The sequence below is a fragment of the Patiria miniata genome, unplaced genomic scaffold (assembly GCF_015706575.1).
Source record: "Patiria miniata isolate m_02_andy unplaced genomic scaffold, ASM1570657v1 HiC_scaffold_21, whole genome shotgun sequence".
Classification (NCBI taxonomy): domain Eukaryota; kingdom Metazoa; phylum Echinodermata; class Asteroidea; order Valvatida; family Asterinidae; genus Patiria; species Patiria miniata.
Window position 1 is genome coordinate 447,668 of NW_024037060.1, and position 24,283 is coordinate 471,950.

At 39.7% G+C, this 24,283-nt stretch overlaps 2 protein-coding genes across 2 annotated transcripts; one reads left to right on the forward strand and one right to left on the reverse strand.

Annotated features, from left to right (window-relative positions):
* The first annotated feature begins 71 nt into the window (after positions 1-71).
* On the forward strand, positions 72-16,452 carry LOC119729575 (bifunctional purine biosynthesis protein ATIC-like). Its single transcript, XM_038202188.1, has 18 exons — positions 72-348; positions 2,534-2,660; positions 3,245-3,321; positions 3,954-4,020; positions 4,341-4,429; positions 5,079-5,157; positions 5,669-5,741; positions 6,371-6,656; positions 7,152-7,256; positions 8,038-8,123; positions 9,004-9,093; positions 10,773-10,901; positions 11,103-11,269; positions 11,381-11,489; positions 12,510-12,569; positions 13,602-13,697; positions 14,138-14,279; positions 14,486-16,452. Exons 1-17 carry the CDS (start codon positions 330-332, stop codon positions 14,255-14,257), a joined length of 1,779 nt encoding a protein of 592 aa, XP_038058116.1. The 5' UTR covers positions 72-329; the 3' UTR covers positions 14,258-14,279; positions 14,486-16,452.
* Positions 16,453-20,426: 3,974 nt separating this feature from the next.
* On the reverse strand, positions 20,427-21,224 carry LOC119729639 (X-linked retinitis pigmentosa GTPase regulator-interacting protein 1-like). Its single transcript, XM_038202294.1, has one exon. The coding sequence runs from the start codon at positions 21,222-21,224 to the stop codon at positions 20,427-20,429; it is 798 nt and encodes a 265-aa protein (XP_038058222.1).
* Positions 21,225-24,283: the final 3,059 nt, after the last annotated feature.

The window sequence follows — 24,283 nt, forward strand, 5'->3', positions numbered from 1 at the left end:
TGGCTAGAATCAGTCTGAACACATGACGTACGACAAGTTTTGTGCAATTCGAATCTATGCTTTGTAAATGTCATGCTGAAAGGGGACCATACCATATTTTAGCGCGCCTTCAGCACCGAGACACGTGCTCGACAGAAGCTCGTACACAAAAAAATATCCTTTCAGTTGACAGTGTATGCAGTACAAACGAGTACTCAGAGTTTGAGGCAGGCTTGATAACTCTGTTATTCTGTTGATAACTCGTGTGTACCACCCACAACATAATACTCAGACAGTACACAATCCATACCGTTTGAGACTGAGAGATTCATATAACAGCATATACAGTCATGGCAAGTGGAGAAATTGGTAAGAATTCAAAAGAACTTCAACTTGTCAAGACAAGCATGACAAGTATCCTTGTCAGCTTGTGTGACCATTTTTCGCGCACTTAGTACTTTGACCGATTTTTTCTTGCATAACCTACACAGTTATGGACATTAACCCTCCTACTATTTAAGAGGTCACTATTGGTCAAAATGTTTGTATCTCTTCTCCTGGCATATTGCGTACAAACCAATGGGGGTCTTGACTTGACCCGAGTAGTAATAATCAGGCTGACAATGCATGTTTCCATAGGCTAGGACTAGGAATGGCTAATAAACTACATGGAAAAATCATTTTAACAATATCGAATGTCAAGGAAGCACCAAGAACGTCGTCGTCTGCAGTGCAGATGAGTCAAATTGGCTGCCACGAAAGTTTCGTGCCCATAATTCGCGCACGAAAGGAAAACGTGGCATTCTACGGAGACTCCATAGAGTCCATTGTGTCCTACTTCTGAAAACAATGTGGATCGATGTTTGTTGAATAAAGGATAAGTTTATGTGCACAGCTTTGGTCTCTAGTTTGATAAACTAATTTTTGTTTGCATTGTTACTAAATACTTGTTTGTTTAAATATGAAATAGGCCTAGGCTTATATGAATTTTTTTCGATTTTGGTAGGTAGAATCATTAAATTTCAAAGTTGATTCGATAGTGTAGAATTAAGTTTATCTCAAAGAGCTTTCAAAATGCAATTAAACAAGTGATATACTAGTTCATAGGGCAAGCAGTTGTGAAATTATTGCAGTTTTGAAATTTTTTTTGGCCTTAAAATTATGCTCCATTTGGCTGAAATAATTGTGACCACTTCAGTTGCTTACGTGTACAAACATATGGGAAATTACACATAAATAATGGCATCGCTGTTTTGGGGAATCCACATTTTTTTTCGTCAATGTGATTCAGTAACAAACCAACTTTCTATTCGGTCAACTTCACCCTGCAATTCTCTTGTACTGATGTTTGGAGCTCGGCAAAAGTACCCCTGTATGTGATATTACATGTCAAACCTTTTCAAAAAAGGCGGTCACAAAAAATTTGATTGATGTGTTCAAATGTATGGGAAATTTACACACAAATAACAGCACGCTGTTTTGGGGAATCATCCACTTTTTTGGGCAATGTGATTTTATATCAAACCAAACTTTCTAAGGTCAACTACACCCTGTAATTCTCTTTCATTGATGTTTGGTATTGGCCTACTTTTTGGGGTACTTTAAACATTATGATTAGGTCTAATTCCGACAGAAATATATATTAAAGCATATTCATTCCAGCAAACAACTCTGTACCGAAATTTGCATCTCGGCGAAACAGATCGTAAAATAATAATGCGATATAAGGCGCACATCGTTTTTCGTGCTCCTTAATTCTGATTACGCCCTCTGTTGTTTTATGAAAGTCCACCGAAGTTATCTTTCACGTTTCTGGGTTGGACGGCGACACTGATTGGAAATTCGTAGCGATGTTTTTATTAGTTTTCTGGGCTATTCAATAATGTTGTTTTGTATCTAGTCAGTACGGCAATAATTTACTGTCTCTTTTATTTCATTCAAGACAAGTTACTTCTCGGAAAAGCTTTTGATTTCTATATTATAACTGCATTGAGAAGAAAGGCTATGTGACGATGAATCATCGACGGTGATTTGATGTCGGTCCATGTTGTGTGAAAAAAAAGATACGAGCCGAGAAAGGTGGTTGCGCGAATATTGGGCAGCGCGAATTTGGGGCACTGCACGATATACCAAGTCATTCTCAGTCATACTTACTCGTCATTACCCCAAATACCAGTACCATGAATTATTTTTTCAACTAATGAGTGCTTCGGATGGGCCTAACCATGGGTGGCCTCAGGTTGGTAAAATTGAGGCAGTGTAGGCCCTATCCTATTTAATTTAACCTGCTCCGGCTTTCTTTTACAAGTTTTAGCATGTTTAGTGTAGGGGCTAGATGTTGTTAAGGTTTGATATGCGATAACCCGCCGTAGTGATATTCCGCGATGCACTGTGTCCCGGCCGGCACTGGAGCTCTCAAAAGTGATCACAAAAACTGCTTTGAAATGTAACTGTCACATTATTTCAGGGTATGTATCACGGACTGACCATGACAGCTCTTGAGCCATTTGTTTTGAACCGTATTAACTTTGTAAATTTCTCAATTTTCTCTCAGCACTGTTGAGTGTGTCCAACAAAGCAGGCCTGGTGGACTTTGCCAAGCGATTACAGGCCATTGGCCTCCAGCTCGTGGCTTCAGGAGGTACCGCCAAGGCCATCAAAGATGCTGGCATTCCAGTCAGGTAGGAAAATGTTCAGTATTGGGATTTGCCCTTCGCCAACTTACTTTTCTAATTGTTCCGAAAGATTGTGAGAAAAATTCACAAACTCTAATAGGACTCCAGGCCCGGGCCTCCTGTCTTAGTCGACCATCGAGCTTGCTGGGGTCTGCTGGCTGGTACCAATCTGAAACAGCAGTGGGTATCACAACCAACCTATATCAGATTCTAACCATAGGAAAACATGTCCAATTTTCAAAGTTGTAAGCCAGAAGATTTGGCTGTATGAAAAGCTTGAGTGACTGTACAAGATTAACTGTCACATTCATTCAGAATGACTCCAGAATCTAGTTAATGGGAAAATTAACACATGACGTGCATCTGTGTGATGTGTAGTTCCTAGAAAAACCTGAGGTATTCATAGTGCTTCTCTGAGCCACAGTTCTATTGCAGAATTAATCACTTAACATATAACTTCTGCAGATTCCCACCAGATTAACCGTTCCATTTAAATTTCATGAAGTCAGAAAATGGTGGCCAAATTGTGGACATCAAACTTTGATGAAGAAAATCAAGGTAGATTTTTGTTTATTTGCTATCTTCAACAGTGATGTTGCCTCGGTAACGGGAGCACCTGAGATGTTGGGCGGACGAGTCAAGACCTTGCATCCTGCTGTGCATGCAGGTGGGACTTTTAAATTACCCACACCGTTCCCCATGGGTGTCACTTGAAGGGATGCGTGGGGGTGTGTCCATTATCCCTTTTGCCGGCAGAATGTCCTGTCTGCAAATTAAAGCCGCAGTGAATAGAGAAACGTATTGTCCAATAGTGTTCAAGATTGTCTGCTTTGAATAGTACCCCCATTATTCAGATGGTATTCAAACACCCCCTCCCCCTTCTGGCTACCTGCCGACATGGAGTGGTCTGTTGGCAAATTTGGCGTCGTTGCCCCCCCCCCCCCCCCATCCCCCTCCTTCTCATTCTAATTGGGGTTAAGATGCCCATGACCCTCCCAGAGCTTCAGAGGATTTTGCAGGACTAATCCAGGTGCAGCCAAGTCGCTATAACTTCACATTATGGGGCTTACTCTCCCTTACCAATAGGCTGCTTAGTTTCTGCAGGTTTCGAGTGTTGGGATTGGAATATTGTTAGCAAATCTAATACTGGTGAATCTGCAAGGTGTATACAGTATTATAACCTTAGTTGTAAAATTGTACACTCTATGAAAGGTCACCTTGGAGTGCATCAAAAAATTTGGTCCCGTAATTGCCAGTTGGTTTCCTTTCAATTGGTTTCAATTTCTTTTCTTTATTCAGGTATTTTGTCCCGGAAGATTGAGCAGGACTTGGCAGATATGAACCAGCAAGGATTCAAGTTTGTCAGGTAAATGAAAAATCAGTGGTTCTCTGAGCATAAGCTGTCACAAAACTCTTCATTTATTTTTGAGACTACTGGTCAATATTGTTACCGGCAAGTCCATCACAAGTCCTCCAGTCTTCAGTCAAGTCACAAGCTGTTCAAATAATTTTTACAAAGGCATTTCTTTGCTATTGTTTTTCTCCTGTTATTCGTGGCAAAACTTGTCAAGGACTTTTGATGGACTTGACCGGTAGTTCATGTGATCAAAAATAGGTATTGTTTGTTCTCACAACTACTGAGTTTCACAATGTGCTTATCATTCCCCCCCCCCCCCTTTTCCACAGGTTGGTGGCATGTAACTTGTATCCTTTTGAGTCTACCATCGCTAAGCCAGATGTGACAGTGCCAGCAGCTGTGGAGCAGATTGATATCGGTGAGTGACTTGATTTGTTAGGGGGGGGGGTGGTTTGAAGTATTTGATGTTTTCATTTTAAAACAAAAAGTTAAAATTTGTTCTCAAAATTCCTCTGTTAAGGGCAATTCCAGTATCACAGACATTACAAATCAACATTTTATTTTTGTACCAAGAAGCTCAGTGAATAAAACTGAAAATGTTTTTTTTTCAAATCTGATACTTCCTTCATCCAGAAGTGGTCAAGGAGATTACAGAGTAGGAGTTGTGGATCATTTCTGTGGATCATTAATTAGTTATCATTCTTAATTGGCTCTGTTATGGCCTTCCTTGTTTAGCTGCAGCTAAACCTCGGTAATTCAATAATTTGAATGTGGAACTGGCATACAAGTAGCATTCTTCAAAATGCTCTGCTTCATCTTCGAATCCACAGTGTGTTTTTTACTTTTTTAAATAAATGTAATAAACCCAATGATTTAAAAAAAAAATTTGGTATGCGTCATAAGTTGCACTCTGATCTTTGTATTCATCTTCCCACTTACGAAACAGCTGTGTGCTTGCAGAGTACAAAAACCTTGGATTGCAAAAATTATTAGTGATCTAAATTCTATTTTTTGTTAAACTGTTTGTCTGGAATTTTGACCCAAGTTTTGTATTATCCCTTTAACAGGTGGTGTGACTTTACTGCGAGCTGCAGCCAAGAACCACTCTAGGGTCACGGTGGTGTGTGACCCCAGTGACTACAACAGGTATTGCCAATCATTCCATTTTCACCATTTCGAGGGAAAATCAAGAGCCCACAAAATAGAGTCTTGCGTGTATGTTGGACCAGGCTTAGCCTCAGCCACATAGGAGGCGGCTTCACACATACACAAATATCCTTTGAGCGTTGTAGTATAGCAGTGATAAAGAAAACATTAAGTTGATGTGGCAGCTCAGTGAATATCAAACTATACTGTTAGTGGGAAAAAAATTGTTTATAATTTTGTTTTAATGTGTCTGGTTTTCTTGAAAGGTTGTTTTTCATTCATTATTGTGTTCTTCAATCATGACATGCATGTCCATGTACGTGGTTTTGTTGATTGGCTGTATGAGGGTTTTAATTTGGACTTAATGATTATAATTTTCTTAAACATAAATTTTGATGTTAGAATCTTGTCGTAGTGCATTCTGAGTTGCCTAATCCATCATTAACAAAAACAAAATTGAGATGTCAGAATTATAAATCAGTGATCAATGATTTGCTTTCATCCGTGACAGCGTGTTAGCTGAGCTGGAAAGCAGTGATGAGAAGGACACTAAACTGGAGACCAGACAGAAACTGGCTGTCAAGGTACACAATGCACACTTCAAAACACCATTCTGAAACCATTGCTCTGAAATGAGGTTTTTCAGTTTAATTTCTTTAAATGACGATGTGATTAATAAATTGTATTAATCCGTCCAAATGCAAATCTGGGGTGCGTTCCACTTAATACACAAACAACGCAAACGTTGCCAACGATTTCCCAATGGTTATGCGCATAAATTTTGCAAACGTTGTTTGCAACGTTTGCTTGAGTGGAATGCAGCCCTTGTTTGTCAGTGTTTTGCTGGGGGCAGGGGGTCGGCCTACAGTTCTCTTTGTACCTACGTATCTCACTGACTTTCTGACTGACTGACTGACTGTCACTTGATAAGATGGAATTTGCGTTGGGGTGATGTAAATTCAATGTTGGGCTCAATTGTTGCCCTGATAGAAGAAAGGATTTACTAAGTAAAATTTTGTTCTTAAGAATGACATCTATTAAGCCAGTGGAAGAATAGGTTAAACATTCTGCATTTAGCAGCACAAAATTGATCGTGCTAGTTCCTTTTTGTGAAGCCATTTTTGTCAATTTTTCCCCGCCTATGAGAGATTCCCGAATCTCCTCTGCTGGATTTCCATTTAACATAGTAATTTTCTCCAACCCCAACCCCCAGGCGTTCACCCACACCGCCCTGTACGACGAGGCCATCTCTGACTTCTTCCGTCAGCAGTACTGCGGCAACGGCGTGTCTCAGCTTGGGCTGCGCTACGGCACCAACCCGCACCAGAAGCCTGCCCAGCTCTTCACCACCCGCACGGAGTTGCCCCTGAAGGTCCTGAACGGATCGCCGGGCTTCATCAACCTGTGTGATGCCCTCAACGCCTGGCAGTTGGTCATGGAGTTGCGCACCGCGCTGGGGATGCCTGCTGCCTCATCCTTCAAACATGTCAGTCCTGCAGGTACGTAAGAGATGTTAAGTACGCATGACTTGTATATATGCACAATATTAAATGTCTCTTCTAGTGGTCTCCCCTGACTCTTTCTTTCATAACTTTGAGGAAGTACTTCACAGAGCCCAATGCAACTGTTACTTAACATGGGGCTTACATGAAAAATCTTGAAATAAAGAAAAAAAGAATAAGCCATGGTTTACTGCACTTTGACAGATTTTGGAGGTTTTCAGAATTTTTCTAGGAAAAATCTAGGGAATTGGGTTTAAATCCATTTTTCTTTCACACTTCTTTCATTCCCCCCCCCCCAACTTTCACTCGGGAGGTAACACACGGAGTATACAGTGTTTATACGTCAGTGAAGGGCACAACCTAATTTGATTTACACTTGTTTCATATTGTCAAAATACTTGTTGTCTAGTTCACTTTGACCCGCTATCACTGTAGTCTATCTGAGCCTGAGATGTTTGCCCTGATGTTCCATTTCTTGTTTGCTTGACCCAGGCGCCGCAGTCGGTGTGGAGCTGAGTCCTGAACAAGCCAAGCTGTGTATGGTAGCAGACCTGATGCCCCTGACTCCATTAGCAACGGCTTACGCTAGGGCCAGAGGTGAGTGTAAGGCCGCGTGTAAAATAAAGGCTACTGTTTATGGAAAGTGGCTACAGCCACTCCCATAGCGCGTGTGTCATTGCGAGCCATAGCCAAGTACTATTCATATGCGGTCTGAAGGTGAAGTTAGACTGAACATCTGGGCCCAATTTCACGGCTCTGCCTAGCGTAAGTGAACATCCCTGATTACTGTAGCAGACAAATCTTTGCTTACGCATTAGCAAGGAATTTTGGCTTCTGCGAACATGCAGCATCCCATAACTAAGGATTCTGTGCTGACAGAACTAATACAGAACTTTTCTGCTAGCACTTTGAGCATAAAATGGTGATCGTAAGCATGGAATGCTGTGGTAAGCGGAGTCATGAAATCAGGCCCGTAACTTGTGAGTGTCAATACAAGTAGAGGCAACACCTTCAAAGCTGCTTATATGGTATTGACTACATATGCTCAACCACCATGAACTTTGGTAAAAACATGTGCACCTCTCCAATGCCACACTGTATGCGTTTGCTGTTTGCATCGTGCATACCGCATTGTAGATATTTGTTTGTAAAATCACGGATGTTGCATTGGCCAAACATCGGGGGCGGATTTTAATACATGAGTCTAATCAGCCTGTACTGTATTCTGATTGGCTGAGCTCTCAAGTATGTATACACATTGAATGCATTGTTTGCATTAGTTGACTGCATGTCAGAGATCAAAAGGACAATAACATGCTGGTTATCTGACTCAATATTTTTATATAAAGGTAAATTGGATCCTGTCTTGTTTTCCAAGGTGCTGACCGCATGTCATCTTTTGGAGACTTTGTTGCTCTGTCCGACATCTGTGATGTCCCAACAGCTAAGATTTTAGCCAAAGAGGTTAGTATGTCCAAAATAAAACAATGATTAGTTTTCTTTAATTTTTTAGACTCTTGATTTACTCATTAACACAAGTGCAACATTCAGTAACACTGTGCTTATTCCCGGAAGAATCCATGAAATCATAGAGTGCTTGGGCAATGGGGGTCTGTATAGGGAGTAATAGGCAGTGTGGTTTGGGGTGGTACACAGTGACTATTGGGTTAAACTACCAACTCTTAAAAAAGTTACATTTTCAGTAGACATTTTTTAAGAATCGCAAAATATGACCACAAGAGTTTTATGATGTAAACTGTGTACGCAAAAAATTGCAACATTCAGTTGCAAAGAGTTTAAGATATCTTGTGATACAACCCACCCATTTTAAACCAGTGTGGAGGTACATGTTGATCTGCCATCACAGAATCTTGTGCTGGAATTGCAAAGGGTTATGGGTAACCGGAACAAGGGTTCTGTCAGTGGATCCCTCAATGAATACTTGGTGACATTGATTTCAACTTAAGATTGACGGCCAATCACAATGCACAGTTCTTATCTTGCACAGCAGTCTTCAGTAACAGACAAAAACCAGAAACGTGTTCACTATGCCTCCACGGGGCCCTCTGTAATGGCGCGAGCATATGCTGGCTACTGTACAAAACAACTGCCCCATGCAGGATTGTCTGAACAATAGCTAGCACAATGCTTTCGCCATTCAAGGGGGCCCTCCATGATAGAAGTGATAGCTTGTGTAGATTGGTCTATAACGGGTGACAAATTGTTTGGTTTTGAAAAATAGCCCAAAATTTCAATGGCAGTATGCCATGTGCATGCTTCTTTTATTTATTTATTTATTTTTTTTGGAAACTTAGTTTACAAGTGTGGGCTTGTATTTTTGTAGGTGTCTGATGGCATCATTGCCCCTGGCTACGAGCCTGAGGCCCAAGAAATTCTGGCCAAGAAGAAAGGTGGCAAATACTGCATCCTGACGGTAAGTTGTGTTATTAGGAGGTCTCGTATCACACACATGGAACTTGAGACTTGTATGTACTCTGGGCACAAGTACTCCATCAATTGTTACAAAGAGAGAGTTAGGTAGGACTGAATGCATTGTCTGTATTCCAGGCAGGCACAAAAGGCCCCATGGGTTTGTGTACATATAGGATTGCCAAAGTATGCCACACCCCTTGAACCAGTGTGCACATGCATGGTGTGCTATACATTGAGCTGTCCCATGTAGTCATGAAGTGCCATGTGACTGGTCATGCGTGGAGTTCATAGTGTGGGCTTGGTACCTAACAGTGTGCTAACCAGGGCTGCATTACATTTATGGGAACGATCACTGTTAGCACTAACGGGACCTCCTGTTTACCAGTGTTGTAGTCGAGGCCACAACCTCTGAGGCCGAGGCTGAGGCCACAACCGCGAGGCCAAGGCCAAGGCCGAGGCCACCACCTCCAAGGCCAGCTATCAAAACAAGGCTTAAATTACTAAAACAATGCTAAGATTATGTTGGAGTTTTAACATCTTTTTAGTTGAATTCACTGAGTTTTGGAGTGCCTGGCTTACAAATTTACAGCTTGCAATGGGTTTCCACTTGTAGGGAGTCTGGCAAATTATATTTTTTAAAGAAAGAAATCTCAAGTTTTGTATCACTGAAAGCAAATTACACAACAAAATCAATGGCGTTTGAATCAGGCTCATAGGTGTTTGCCCTTTGGAGATACAACAACTTAAATGGCCAAATTTTGAGTTTCTATTCTGTAAGATTTACATCATTTACTTTTAGCATGTTTTATAAATCTTATTTTCAAAATGCTTAATATAGGAATCCCCATAAAATAAACAACTTGATTTTTGAATCAGGTTTTTACCACTCATAACCAAAAAGTTACGACCCCCCCCCCCCCGACCTTCGCACTGTCCAGGCGCGCGCCGAGCAAACACCGCGATGCAACCAGACAATGCCAGACGGCCCGCCGTTACGCACGGGCAAAGCATAGTTCCAATCCCGCTCCACACAACGGGATAAGTGTCCACGCATTATTACTGTTACCGCAGTAACAGACAAAGCCTGGCAATGGCCAATCCCGCTCCAAACAAAACGGCAACACGGAACATGTGTGCAATGATATCACTCAGTTCATCAAAATGACCATGAATTCTCGGATCATCCGATTTGAATCCAATGGCTTCAAAGAAATTTAAGATCATGGCAAGAGGTAGGGAGTCCAGAGGTTTTGGCCGTATATCTGTAACCACGCAAAATTAGTCACATACATGAACAAGCAGGCCTCATAAAACTGATTCCACAAATTGCGTATAATAGGTAATGGTATCCCGTAGCCATTACTGGCCGTAGGGGCAGTGGGATGTTAGAGGTCCACTGTGTCTTGGGCGCGCAAGTTTTTTAATCCCTACATCAGTTTACTGATGCCTAAACTCTGAAACAATGCCAAATTTGGTTGAACGGTAATACATCTGTGGTTGTTAGCAGAAAGTCGTGGGTTCGAGTCCCACCAGAGTAAGCTTGTAGATTTATTCAACACTGAGTCAATATTACTCATATAGTTACGTATATGAAGGGCACAATAAAAACCAAGTGAGATACACAAGTAAAGTACATTGCTCAAGGACTTGTCTTAAATCCATGTATTTCCTTCAATGCAGATGGATCCTGATTATGAGCCTGATGATAAGGAGACACGTACCCTGTTTGGCCTCCAGCTCCAGCAGCTGCGTAATAACGCCGTGGTGACCAAGGAACTCTTCAACAACGTGGTGACCAATCAGAAGGAGGTAGGATTGCTTTGAAATTCTCATTTTGTTCCACTTTTTAAAAAGGCTGTTGAGTCATGTTAGAGGAATGGAAACCACACCAAAAAATCTTGTTTGGATTTGGTGTGAGTTCAGATGCAGTCACTGTCCAACACTATTCCAAAGTATAGTGTTGTGAAGTGACAAGCTCTCTGCATTGCCTTTTTTTCTCACTCATTTCAGTTGACAGCAGAGGGCCTGCGCGATCTGATCGTGGCCACCATTGCCGTCAAGTACACCCAGTCTAACTCTGTGTGCTATGCTCGTGATGGTCAAGTCATCGGAAGCGGGGCTGGCCAGCAGTCTCGCATACATTGCACGCGCCTTGCTGGGGATAAGGCCAATAACTGGTGAGTTGTCAATGCCGATATTTGCTGTCAAAGATACTTACAGTGTATGGCCATAAAATGGAAGGAATTTGGAACAAGAAAGATGGGTTCAACTTTCTTTTTGCTTCTCAGGTGGCTGCGACAACATCCTAAAGTTCTTGGCTTGGTCTTCAAGGAAGGCGTCAAGAGAGCTGAGATGTCCAACGTCATTGACGTCTACGTGAATGGCAAAGTTGGCCAGGTAAGACCACAGACACAGACAAGTAGAATGTGGAGAGTTTGCATATAATTGTCCTCACCCAAGTTTCAGCTTAAAGTGTCTGACAGTTTAGTCAACAGCAATTTAAATGGAAGAAACAGTGGTTATTACTATACCTCATACATATTCATGATCGAGAGCCGAACGTTCACTGGTCAATTCACCATCACGTGCCAGATGTTATTCTTGCTGTTTACCAAACGTGCGCGCGAGGATTCATGCACATTGTAAATACGCATGCGTAGTGGACTGTTGCATGGGTTACCCGTGCGACAGTCTACTACGCATGCGCTTTACAGAGCAATCGAGGAACTGTCGCACGGGTGCAGTACGCACGCGCCAACATCGCACAGGAAAGATGCATGGTTGCACGGTTCGCGTAAATGTTAATTTACAGAGCTCAATGATGCCGTACTGGAGAAAATGTATATACCGTGTAAAGATGTCTCCTGTACAAAAGAAAGTTGTACACATTGCAAACAACTGTATTTACAACTGTAGTAACTGTATTATATTGCAAACGAACTGAACTAGTAATTGAAGTTGAATCTTTTGGTGAGCTGTACAAGTTTCCCCGAATTTTGTTTTAGGTGCATAATAATAAAACAAAATTCGGCAACTGAATATGTATGAGGTATAGTAAAACAAATATAACATGGTTTATTTCGGGTGGACAGTCGATATTAGCTCCCCTCGGTATTGGAAGTTGACAAACTAGTTCCCTCGGCTTCGCCTCGAGAACTAGTTTGTCAACTTCCAATACCTCGGGGAGCGAATATCGACTGTCCACCCTCAAACCATGTTATATTTGTATACTAAAAAAAAAACACCCAAAAAATAGAAAGAAGTAAAACAAAAATATTCTTACTAGATGGTATATCTTCATGTTTGTTTGTAAAATAAACTAGCAAGTGGTACAAGTGAGGACATCTTTTGGAGAAAATGTTTGTTCCACTGACAAGTATTTCAAATATTGAATGCTTCTATTTCAATTTTTCTTAGGACATGGGGAAGGAAACCTGGGAGGGCTTCCTTCAGACTGTGCCTGAACAGCTTACGGAGGTAAGGAATCTGTTTGACTTGCGTATGTCAAATGAGTTGTTTGATAACAGTCATTAATCAGTTGGTCTGTCAGTTGGTCGGTCAATCAGTGTGTCATTTGGCTTGCCAGTCATTCAAGCAGTCAATCCATCCTTGATCCAATTGGTCAACCAATCAACTGATCAAGTAGTCGACCAATCAATTTATCAAACAGTCATTGGTTGATTGATTGATCGATCTGTTAGTTTGTGAGATGGTCTATCTGTCAGTCAGTAAACAGCTTTGTTAATCTGTGAAATGATGATGATGATGATGATGATGTCGTATGCTATGGCAATCTCGTTGTATGGTCCGTAAGCCAGTGTCTCGCTGGGTCCTCGGCCAAGTGAAGGGATACTGGTTCAGGAAACAACATTCACGGCAGCTGGATGGTGGGGTCGGTGACCAGGAACTTGCTCGGGACGTCGGTGTGGCCTCGCCATCGAGTGCGCCATGTGTCTTCTGCACTCACTGTGCTGTCCGGGACGTTGGACCATATTGGCTTTCTAGACTTGAGTCTAGGCCTTGGGTGGAAGTCCAGGTCACTGAGGAGACGGCTCAGGGTTGGATCTGATCTTGCGGACAAGCCTTGATGTAGCAACCTCTCTTCGAATGTCTGTAAAATGACAAATAGCTTTTTGCTGGTCCTAGAGCGCCAACCTAGTGTTCTCTTTGTACCGATGTCCCTGACTTGACTTACTCACTGGCTGACTATCGCATGTGAGCTGGGCAGTGCTGTCATATAGGATTACCCCATAATACAAATGAATGGGCTAAATCCGGCTCATTGTGTACCCAGATACATGAAGAGACTTCCATAGCTATTCTGAATCAACTAAATGACTTGTGTGTTCTATGGAACCAGCTTTACTAGGCTGGCTTAGTTTTATTATATCTGTCATTTTGTTGGGGAAACATCTGACTGAGTCAAATAAATGGAAAGGCACCTTCTTTGGGACTTGCGTTAAAAAGCTCGTAGTGTTTCATAATTCTTTCACATTTGTGTATTTCTAGGCAGAGCGTGGGGAGTGGATGTCTAAGCTGAAGGGTGTAGCCCTGAGCTCCGATGCCTTCTTTCCTTTCCGTGACAACATTGATCGTGCTTATCAGGTGAGTTATAAATTACTCAAATTGTCTTCAGTAAAGATGAGAAAAAACAGGAAGTCATTTATCCAGTAAGGCTTTTACCATGTTATTCATTAGACCAAATATAACAAATTTAATTGCCTTTTTTTTTTTTTTTTAAGTTTAACAATGAATTGTTGAGAGAGGTTTGAACTCGCGATCACCGGATTACCATTCCGGTGCTCTACTGAGATATCCAGCCCTTTGTTGGCGGTTCCCCTTTTGTTAATGTTGTTGTCCAATTACCGCTAGTCAGGTGTCATTAACCAGATGTGGCATGTACATATAGTCAGGGATCACCCCCAACGTCGTGATACTAGCAACAATAGCAATGCTGCAAACCTGGGAAATAGCAAATGAAGTTCACTCCTGGAGGATATGGCTTCTCCAAATTTCAATTCATTGACTTTTTCCTCCAACATCAGAGTGGTGTGACATACATTGCTAGTCCCGCTGGTGCTGTTCAAGATCAAGTCATCATCGAAGCATGCAATGACCACGGTATCGCCTTGGCACACACCAATGTACGACTGTTTCACCACTAAAGGAACCAGACAGTACCATGGGGTAAGTTCATGCCCTTCAATTGCATTCCCTTCCATTTTTAGAAATGTTTGAGTCTGCATTAATTGTTGAATGATGTTTAGTTTCTTTAAAATAAAACACAAAGAGCTGGCTGGCAAAATCAGAAATTCGACGACAACCTGAAATCCAAAAAAAACCAAAAACCTCCAAAGTTTCTTTTAACGCCCTCTTTCTTGTGTCTTCCTCAGCTGATATTGGCCCTGTTATCCTGTGAAGCAGGATCAAGTTACCAATGCAAGATGACCATCAAGTATTAATATGTAGGTCATTAAAATATTACAGTCAAACAGTTCTCAAACCATTTTCTGGCAAATATCAGTGCATGGCGGAGGTCAGGTTGACATTTATGGCTGTGAAATTATAAAAAGTTAATTTACTAGAACCAATTAAGAATTGTTACTGCTGTGATGTGGTATATGACATTTTGAAAACGGCCGGGATTCGAACCATGGCCACATTGGTGAGAGGAGAGCGCTTAACGCACAAGCCACGCATGCCACCCTAAAGGCAGAGGTATAACAATAGTTCATGTGAAATGCTGAAAATATTTAGAAATTTTTGAACACGAACGATGAAAAGAAATTTCGTCTTTCTTTTGGTAACTGTTTTTCGTCGGTGTGACATTTACTTGCTTGAAAACTGTTTGAGAACTTGGTTTTGCAGTAAGTTCAGTTGACACAAATTACGTAAGTTTGTAGGCCTAACTGTAGTTAGAATATGTTCGTAACAAATCATTGATAAGCTTAGAAATTTAAAAGTTTGTTGTTCAACAAAATATGTCTGTTTTGTTAGTATAAAATAAAAGTGCTGTCTCATGTGAGGATATTCTATAATGTATTTTGATATTCGTAAAATCCCATGATCACAAAATTATACATCACAGGCTTTGATTTAATACCAACATATTGTCACAAAAGAAAAAGGTGAACTAAAACATTAAACAACTGAAATGTGTAAAGTTTGAAATCATGTATGTGGATCTGTCCTTGCCTGCAATGGAATTAACTTTCAAAAGTTGACATTGCCAATATTTTGGCCACAAGTGGCGAGATTTATTAGGCAAACCGCTTCTATTTTGTTCCTACGGTTGCATAAAATGCTGTGTATATTGAAATCATTCCAAAAGGTCTATATTTTGAGTTTAAGATGTAACAACGGTGAAATATGAGTTGCTTTTTTCAGTCAAACTGATACATTTTTTAATATTTCTTGTCTGAAACTTAAAGTAAAAAAGTATTGGAGTGTATTTCCAAGGAAAGATTTTATTTTGTATTCGCTATTCAATTGCCAGTGGGCAGATTTTAAAAGGGAGAAGGCCAGTAAGTTCTTTGGATTTTGCCTTTTTGAGGAGCATTTATTCCCCTCACTGTTGTATTCTGTATAAAAAAAAAAGCATTAACAGTCTTTACTATGGTATTTGTGGAAAATTGGTTCCTTTCCATTTTTGTTTTGTTTGAAATGTTACATTGCTGATGCCATTGTCCTTGTAAACACTACAAGGCAAGTTTAGTAATGTTGGTCCCAGCTTGCACACCATTCTATTCTCTTGAAAGTCTTGCCATGCAGCTGGTCTACACAATGGGCACCTCCATTCGTTGGATGATTCACGGTATGACCCAAGTACATTATTTGTCATGAATATTTAAAATTGTTTTTGAAAACTGTTTATAGATCTTTTCTCACCACTACTTAAGTTCTCTGAATATCATTCCATGTGTGTAATTACAAATGTTACATTTAATCAAAGAAATGTTCAAACTAACAAGTAGCTAAGTACTGATATATTACTTGTGTTAAAATAGGAAATATAAAGTAAATTGAAAAGAAAGATGAAAACATATCAACATGTTAGATTATAAATGATATTCACGTCGTATTGTGGAAAGTATAGACCTTTTGCAATAGGTGGAATCAGAGGGCACTTGTTTCGCATTGCTAGGACAGGCATGAGTATACCTGTGTATTCATTGTACTTGTAGCTGAGGTTGAATTACAAAAACGCAGGCCCTCTGTATTTGCAATGCATAAGGTCTATAGAGGCCAAGTGTAGCAAGTTGCTTTTGTGAAGTTAATTTCAAACGTGGGTGCATCACACATGTAACTTAAGTTCATTGATTTATTTGTGTTGAAATATACTTTTTAGATCTGGAAAAAATGTTTGTTTGTCATTTGTTGTTCCTCAAAGAAGAAATTCCTTGCTAAACAACCCTTTTTGAAATGCAAAGTACATGTACTTTTTTATAGAACGCAGATTGCATAATTTTTCAAGATTGAATTGACCACCCCCACATGAAAACGACGCACTAGGTAAGTCTGAACTGCTATTGTTGTTTGAAATGTTCCAAATTCACAATATTGAGGGTTGTTTGTTTCTGTATTATGTTTGTTTTATAAAGATTCTCATGTTACTGTATTACAACAAGGCAAATTCTTATTTTCGGTAAACTGATGAGAAAGACGTTTACATTAATATCTTGAAATATGTCTCAACATTCAGTTATATTGTCAACTTCTTATGGAAAATTCACTCAAGCTTCCTAATTGTTTACAGGGAAACAAATTCCGGGACTCTACGTTGAACTGGCAAGATGTGATTATTTTTTCTCATCTCTTACAGTGACCTTGAACAGCTGGATATGCAAGGATACTACCATGGAAACAATACATCATTCCTGACAGGTAAATTGTGCATTTTGTTCTTTTTTGTTCTCCCATTTCTTCCATGTTTTTTCCTCTAAACATGTTTTCTGTTATGAATTATGATAATGTAATTGGCACAAAGTTAAAAACTTTTGCACCTACAAGATCGGTTTTGAATCTGTAGATGTGCAATTATTAGTTTGGCAGAAAAGTTCCTTCTGAATAGTTTACTGGAGTGAGAATATAAAGCGCCTTAATGATTGTTTAAGTAAAATTTTCTTTAAATTGTTAATGTTTTGTTTTGGTAAAATTTGTTAGATGACTGTAAATTCGAGATCAGTAGTTAGTCAGTTTTTCAATGAGGATTTTTTTTTCAATTTCTGTTCAGTGCAGCATATTACTGCAGCTTCTTTACTCCATTTAGTATCCAAGCAGCCTTCAGTGTCCTGCTTAAGACCTTCAAGAAAAGTGTCACAATTTTTTCTTCAGATCAGGATCAACATTCGAAGTCAAGCTTGCGACGCTCTGCCGCGACACTGCCCTCTGTCCTAGGAATTCGTTGATGTGGTGATGCGTTCAGTATTTGGCAGCTGTCCAAAGAGTAGTAGGTCTACACTGCTAAGGCAGTGCCTTCATTTCATCAGGACATCTTTGCAGGTATGTTTTAGGAAAATAACTATGGAACATTTTAAAGGCATGTAGGAACATAAGCAATTATTCGGAGAGTATGCTAATTTCTCCAGGAAATCCTTGCTCAAAGTAAACATAGGCCTGGTACCAAATACCCTGTAAAATTATTCCACCTGAAATGGTATCATTCAGAAGAAAACAATAATTGAAATGACAGAAACTGGCCTCGGTGAGATCGCGCTGTGCAAAGGGTCTATCTGGTAAGTCATCAGCCTTAAGTGTCCTGTCTATCAAAGACATGAGGTGTCTAAGTAACTTCAATGCAGGTACTCGGTTTGTGAGGAATTTGAATTTGCCATGCAAGGGTGGATCTAGAACCAAATTTTTGGGGCTAACTCGCTTTAATTCGAAAATATATACAAATTTGGAAATATTGGGGCCCAACAATGATAAGTTTAGACTAGTCGGACTATTTGGCCCATGATGATTAGGTTAGGCGTAAGGACTGGGAACCAGGCTTATTGCATGACAGATCTGTTTGTTCTCGAGATGAAAAAAAAAATGGAATGAGAAAAAACAATTTGCAAAAATTAAACATACATATTAACCATTCCTTAAAGGAAAAAAAAAACATTTTGTTTTAGTTGAAGAGCGTTGACAGTACATCTTGAAACCTCTGACCTGATTCAAGTACAACTTTGACTCAGTAAGACGCTTATTTCTAAACCAGTGAGTTTGGAACTCACCTACAACAGAAGTTTGATAAAAAAAAAATTAAACAATAAATACATTTTTTTTAAAAGTTTTATCAAAGTTGGCAAAATATTTAAATGTGCATTTAGTTAATTCTGTGAAGCAAATTTGTAATCATTTATTTACACAACATTTTGGTGGTGAATGGCATGCTTTATTGATTATAAGTATTAACATATTACATCTACACTAAGACTATGAAGTATCAATTCATCACAACCTGCTGTTATAAACATACATTATATAATTGAAAAGTTTATTCTATTGAACATTTAATTCCTGTAAATGTACGCGTATGGAGACACATCATCAAAACCTATACATATACCTCGGGGAGATCAGGTAGATTAGGGAGACATTGGAATGTCTCTCCGATGTTTCAAGGCAAAATTTTATTATCGCAAATACAATATAAGCTAAACCAATTCCTCGTGATGTTACACCCAAATTTACAAAGTTTGGTGAGGCTAGGATAAGGTGAAGAGTAGGGGTCATTAAAGTTAGGATTTGTTTGTGCACGAGTCTATGAGAAGGTGTTCTTAACGTACCGTTCCCCATAATTGTAATCTTTAGTAATATTACACAAATGGGAAGACTTTCATTTCTAGTTATGTGTTGATTACAGGGGTGTGAAATCTCAGCTTTAAAGCTGATTTCAGCTTCTTCATTTTTGGATTTCAGCTTTTTCCCCTCACTTGCTGTGTACAAAAGTATAGGAGATTTCCAAAGTTCAGCTTTTTTACACCTTTTTCAGCTGTTTTCAGCTATTTTTTATCAGTGGTCACTCACACCCCTGTGATTATAAACATTTGAAATGAAGTATCTCTTTTCTTTACCTGTACATTTAACATTATAATAACACAAAAATCTGATAAAAGTATTAGAACTATTTGTTTGAAAATTCATATACTCTAGAAGATTAACACACATTTCAGTCGCTTTAGGGTTATACAAAATACGCAATGTACAAGCAGTTAATATGTATTAAAAAAGAAAGTAACACAAACAAATACTCAGTTTCTTTTTCCCCAATCCAAAGTTGTAATAACTTGTTAAATTACATTTACATATGTCTTTCTAATGAATGAGTACTGGTATGGCATATTTTGGAGCCTTGTGATCTGTGTCTACTCATGTGAATTAGCTGGTTTCCAGTCGCATGTATATGTAAATTTATGTAATTCTCTTTAACCTACATGTACGTTGTTCATTCTGGAAAATGTACATTGTTATTTGATAAAACTGCCATGTATAGATTCTGAAAAAGAAATAATTATGTTGATGAGTATTCATCGTAAAAACAAAGTAGACACAAAATAAGCTTCAAAATAAATATTACAGTATGATACACAACTGAAAAACAAATTAACTAATCTAAATTATTTCTCTTATTCAGTCTGCGCGAATAATCACACATTTAAATTGGAGAATTTCACAGTGTTTCACATTCTCAGGTTTCTTCATTATATGCCGCATACATTCTACATCAGTATTCATTGCAACAATATCTAAAACAAAAGATAAAATTCTATGCAACAATTTTTTTTTAAATATCGCCATCCCCAATTTACATTCCACATATTAAATCCAAGCAATATTCAGACTATTTGTCAATGATGAGTAGAACCAAGTGTTCAAATTGCAACTTCCCAATAGTAAATACATTTTTATCACGTAGGTAATTATCGAATGCAGTATACCTGCTGCTATATCAGATTCAAACCGGGTCCGGCAAGCTTGGAAGTCGAGTCCAACCTGTCATCACTTAACATTACAAATTCTTCAAACCCTCATTAACTCCAACAAACCACTCTTGATCTTTTTACATGGGATGGGACACTTTTTAGCCAACACACACAGTGACCAACTTAAAAGTTTTTGGTCAAAAATTGTCACCATGCTTACAGACTAATTGTAAATTTAATTAGAGAGTTTATCTCTTAACTGATGTGTTATGAGATTAATTTACAAAACAGATTGAATTCTATTAGAAGTATTTTTGTACAGACTTATAAGATGTTTTCCAAAAACAAACTGAATTGAGAATTTGTACGATCTTAATGCTACATGTAAAGTTGATCTATTGGTGATTTGAAATTTGGAAGCCTAGTCTTTCCCTTTAAGTATGTAGCAAAGTTCTTTATGCGCAACAAAGTCTGCAATTATGCGCTTTCGCAATAATTCATGCGGATCTTTCTCATCTTGCTGCTCTTCTTCTCCCTCTACCTCTTCCCCCTCTTCATATTCTTTTTCATCTTGCTCCTCTTCTTCTCCCTCTACCTCTTCCCCATCTTCATCTTCTTTCTTATCTTGCTCCTCTTCTTCTCCCTCTACCTCTTCCCCATCTTCATCTTCTTTCTCATCTTCCTCTTCTTCTCCCTCTACCTCTTCCCCATCTTCATCTTCTTTCTCTTCCCGTTTTTTCCCTTCTTCCCCTTCTGCCTCTTCCCCTTCTGCCCTTTTTGGGGCTCCGAGCACATGCAACAGAAAAGCATAACCCCTTCCACTGGCAGCATTTACTATTGTTTTAAGGCTACCTTCACCGTGATTACCTTCACCGTGATTGTACAGAGCCTGCATTACTTTATTGTGGAGGTACCTTATCTTTCTTTGTGTGAGATAATCCCCCACTTTATTTCCCCAGTTTTCATGAACATACTTTGTCATGATGTCTTTTACAGGCTTACGTAACCTTTCATACAGAATATCCTTGAGAGCATTGTCTAAATCCTGTTCCCAGACAACCTGCTGTTCCAGAATGCTTCCTTTTGTCATGTTCCACTCTTCTACATCACCCTGTGCCCATTCCTCAAGTCCTTGATCCCTGAGGATAAGTGTCATGATTTCCTCCCAATCATCCTCTGTGATTGCCTTCAGAGTGATTTGTTCGTGTTTACCTAACATTCTCAACCCTTCCCTGATTTTATAAGGATCCATGCTCTTTTCAGGATTTTTTTTGTCGTAGTAGTAGTACACATGGGCAAATGTAATGTTGAATTTGTCCCGAGAATGTTTTACTAAAAACTTTAATATTTCTGTGGAACATTCGTCACATGGTGAGTAATTCAAATACATGTTTACAACTTTCCCTTCAGCTTTCCTCGTTTCTTCAAATTTGTCCAAAAATACTTTCTCTGCATGTCTACCTCGTGCATTCTGATAAATCTTACCATTGGCAATCAAAACAGTTTCTTTGGGCCATAAACACCCTAGGGGGGCTGAGTTGATAAAGATGTCAATGTATTTCTTTGCCTTTGCCTGAGCCTCTGCCCTAGCCTCTGCCCTAGTCTCTGCCCTTGCCTTTGCCATATCCGAAGTAGTGTCTGAAAGGTACACATCAGGGAAAATAGAATATTAATTTGATGCAAGCTGGAGTAATTTTGTCAAGAGTGTTCTATATACATAGGCCCATGCACTGAAAAATAGATACATCAGAAATTGTATGAATTAAAATAATAAAAAAAACTACTATAACTCACTCTAGCTGTTAGAAGTGTAACTGGTCTGTGGAAGGGGTTGTAACAAGATGTCCAAGCTCTGTAAGACTTTTAACTGTAGAAAACAACAAAACATGACTTAAAATAAAGGCAGTAGCTTTAACAAACTAGAATGCTGAAAAGTGCAACCCAGGATGTGTCCACGTTTCTATTTTGATACAAAAGTTGTTTTACTAAAAAATGTCATTCTTCACACCCCTTCAGTGACTTTTGTGTTTTTCTCAATTGTTTGTTTCCTTTGTCCTTTTGAGGGAAGGACGTCAACTCTAGTCAGTGGCGGCGCCAGACTCTAAAAAATCTCAAGCCTCAAGCCACTAGAGCAACTTAGAGGTGTAGTCGTTTGAATGAATGAGAAATGCATCAAACTGCAGCATGGTGTATAATAACAAATGTATAAAGACGTTGGCTGCACACTATCTACGGCTGTAGAAATGCATGTGTGGCATGTTTTGTCTTAAGTACCAATGTTTCAATGCTTTCATTGGCCCCAAATTTTATGAATCTTAACAGCGAAGAAAATAAGCATAATTAATCTGTGTACATAAAGTGTTGGTGGAAAACGGGGGAGGGGGGGGGGGGGGGAGAACTGGGGGAAAAGACAAGACTTAGGGGGGGGGGTGCTCCCTGTAGCGCAGCCACTGACTCCAGTGAATTAAATATTAAAACCAAACAGTGCTTACTGTGGTTGTTTGACGTGAGCAGCAGGTTGCGAAACATTATTCGAGAAAGTTGAGCCAAGTCCCAAGTATTGAAAGGATTATCAGGTGCACAAATCATCTCAAGCAATGCTGTATGACCCAGCATTAATGGATGCAGGTTCATGTTCCACACTGATGCAACATCCAGTGAGTGATAGTTACAATAGGACAAATACTTGTATTCTTGCTGCAAATTCTCTGATGTGCATTTTTGTTTTCAATTAAAACATATTTGCAAGTAGAGTGTACAATAGTTTGTCTAGCAATACCTTTGACTTGACAGATGGTACATGTGAGTGCGCTTGGGGATTCAGTTTCTGCTGCTGTGGAGTCGATCGTGGGTTTTCTGATCCTTGAGACGGCAATCTTTATCGTGTCTCAGTGAGTAACGATCATTGGTTCTGCAATGCATATACATATTTCATGTTGTTACAAATATTTAATCACCGAATGGGTCAAAAGGTGGGGAGGGGATGAAGTGTAAAATTGACTCCATTTTCTTCAATAATACAGCTAACTATAAACATACACGAGGAAGGCTGTTTCTGTGTTGGTTTTCCACCATTAAATTGTGAAGCATGTATAATGTCATTCATAATGTATTATTTGTTAAAAAGTTTGTGTGCATCTTTTCTTTTGTAGCCCCAAATCGGCACAATTGCAGAATACCCCGCCACTCACCTATCCCACCTCGTATCCGGATACGCGGATACGGAGTCACGCTTGGATGCTCAACCAAAACCACACGCGTGTGCCTCCCCGTATCCCCGTATCCACTTCCCGGCGCCTACTTTGGACTTCGACGTTTTTCCCCAAAACCACACGCGTGTGCCTCCCCGTATCCCCGTATCCACTTCCCGGCACCTACTTTGGACTTGGACGTTTTTCCCCAAAACCACACGCGTGCGCCACCCCGTATCCGCGTATCCACTTCCCGGCACCTACTTTGGACTTAGACGTTTTTCCCCTGCTCCCCATTCAACTCACGTTGTCTCTGCCTTCGTTATTTTCCAACATGGATATGGATGCTTCGTTCTCAAAAATATTTTCCTCGGCTAAAAATAAAGTCCACCCCGTATCCCCGTATCCGCGTATCCACTTCCTGGCACGTACTTTGGACTTAGATTTATTTAACCCCTGCTCCCCATTCAATTCACGTTGTCCCTGCTGGCGGCATTTCTTAATACAGTGAAATAGCGCCCTCTTTAGACCCTCCAGCGCTCAAATCCACCCCGTATATTGTATCCGCGTATCCACTTCCCGACATCTACATGTACTTTGGACATTTCTGCAATATTTTCCGACTGCGTAGCCATTTATTTTTAGGGGGTAATTTTCGCGTGGCGGGGTATTCTGCAATTACTCCAAAACTTTCAATGTATCACTACTGCGATCATATCTTTTACAAAAATCAAATCCCTTTAATACAAAATATGATTTCACAGTGGGCAACTTTCCTCGGATCAGCTGATTTCCTGATTTTTTTTAAAATTTACTTCCCATAAAATTGAAAAACACTGTATGGTATCTTGTATAGCTTGGCATTTCCTCTTTTTATCGTGTAAAAAAGAGTCGTGGGTAAATGGACCTGAAAATCTTCAATCAACTCATAGGGCCTAATGATGATAGAAATATGAAGCATATTTTGCAGTTGTAGAAAATTGGGGCATCGTTGATTGCTACTGGGCTTTGCAGTGTTGAATACACAAAGAAAATCAAGCAAAATCATCAGCCGATTGATTTATGGATTGGTGAGGGTTTGGGCCCT

Bases quoted from the DNA above. Each gene is read 5' to 3' on its own strand.
- LOC119729575 (XM_038202188.1), top strand. The intron at 11,490-12,509 runs GTAAGACCACAG...AATTTTTCTTAG, and splicing joins TGAATGGCAAAGTTGGCCAG to GACATGGGGAAGGAAACCTG. The intron at 12,570-13,601 runs GTAAGGAATCTG...GTGTATTTCTAG, and splicing joins TGCCTGAACAGCTTACGGAG to GCAGAGCGTGGGGAGTGGAT.
- LOC119729639 (XM_038202294.1), bottom strand. From the start codon at position 21,224: ATGTTAGGTAAACACGAACAAATCACTCTGAAGGCAATCACAGAGGAT.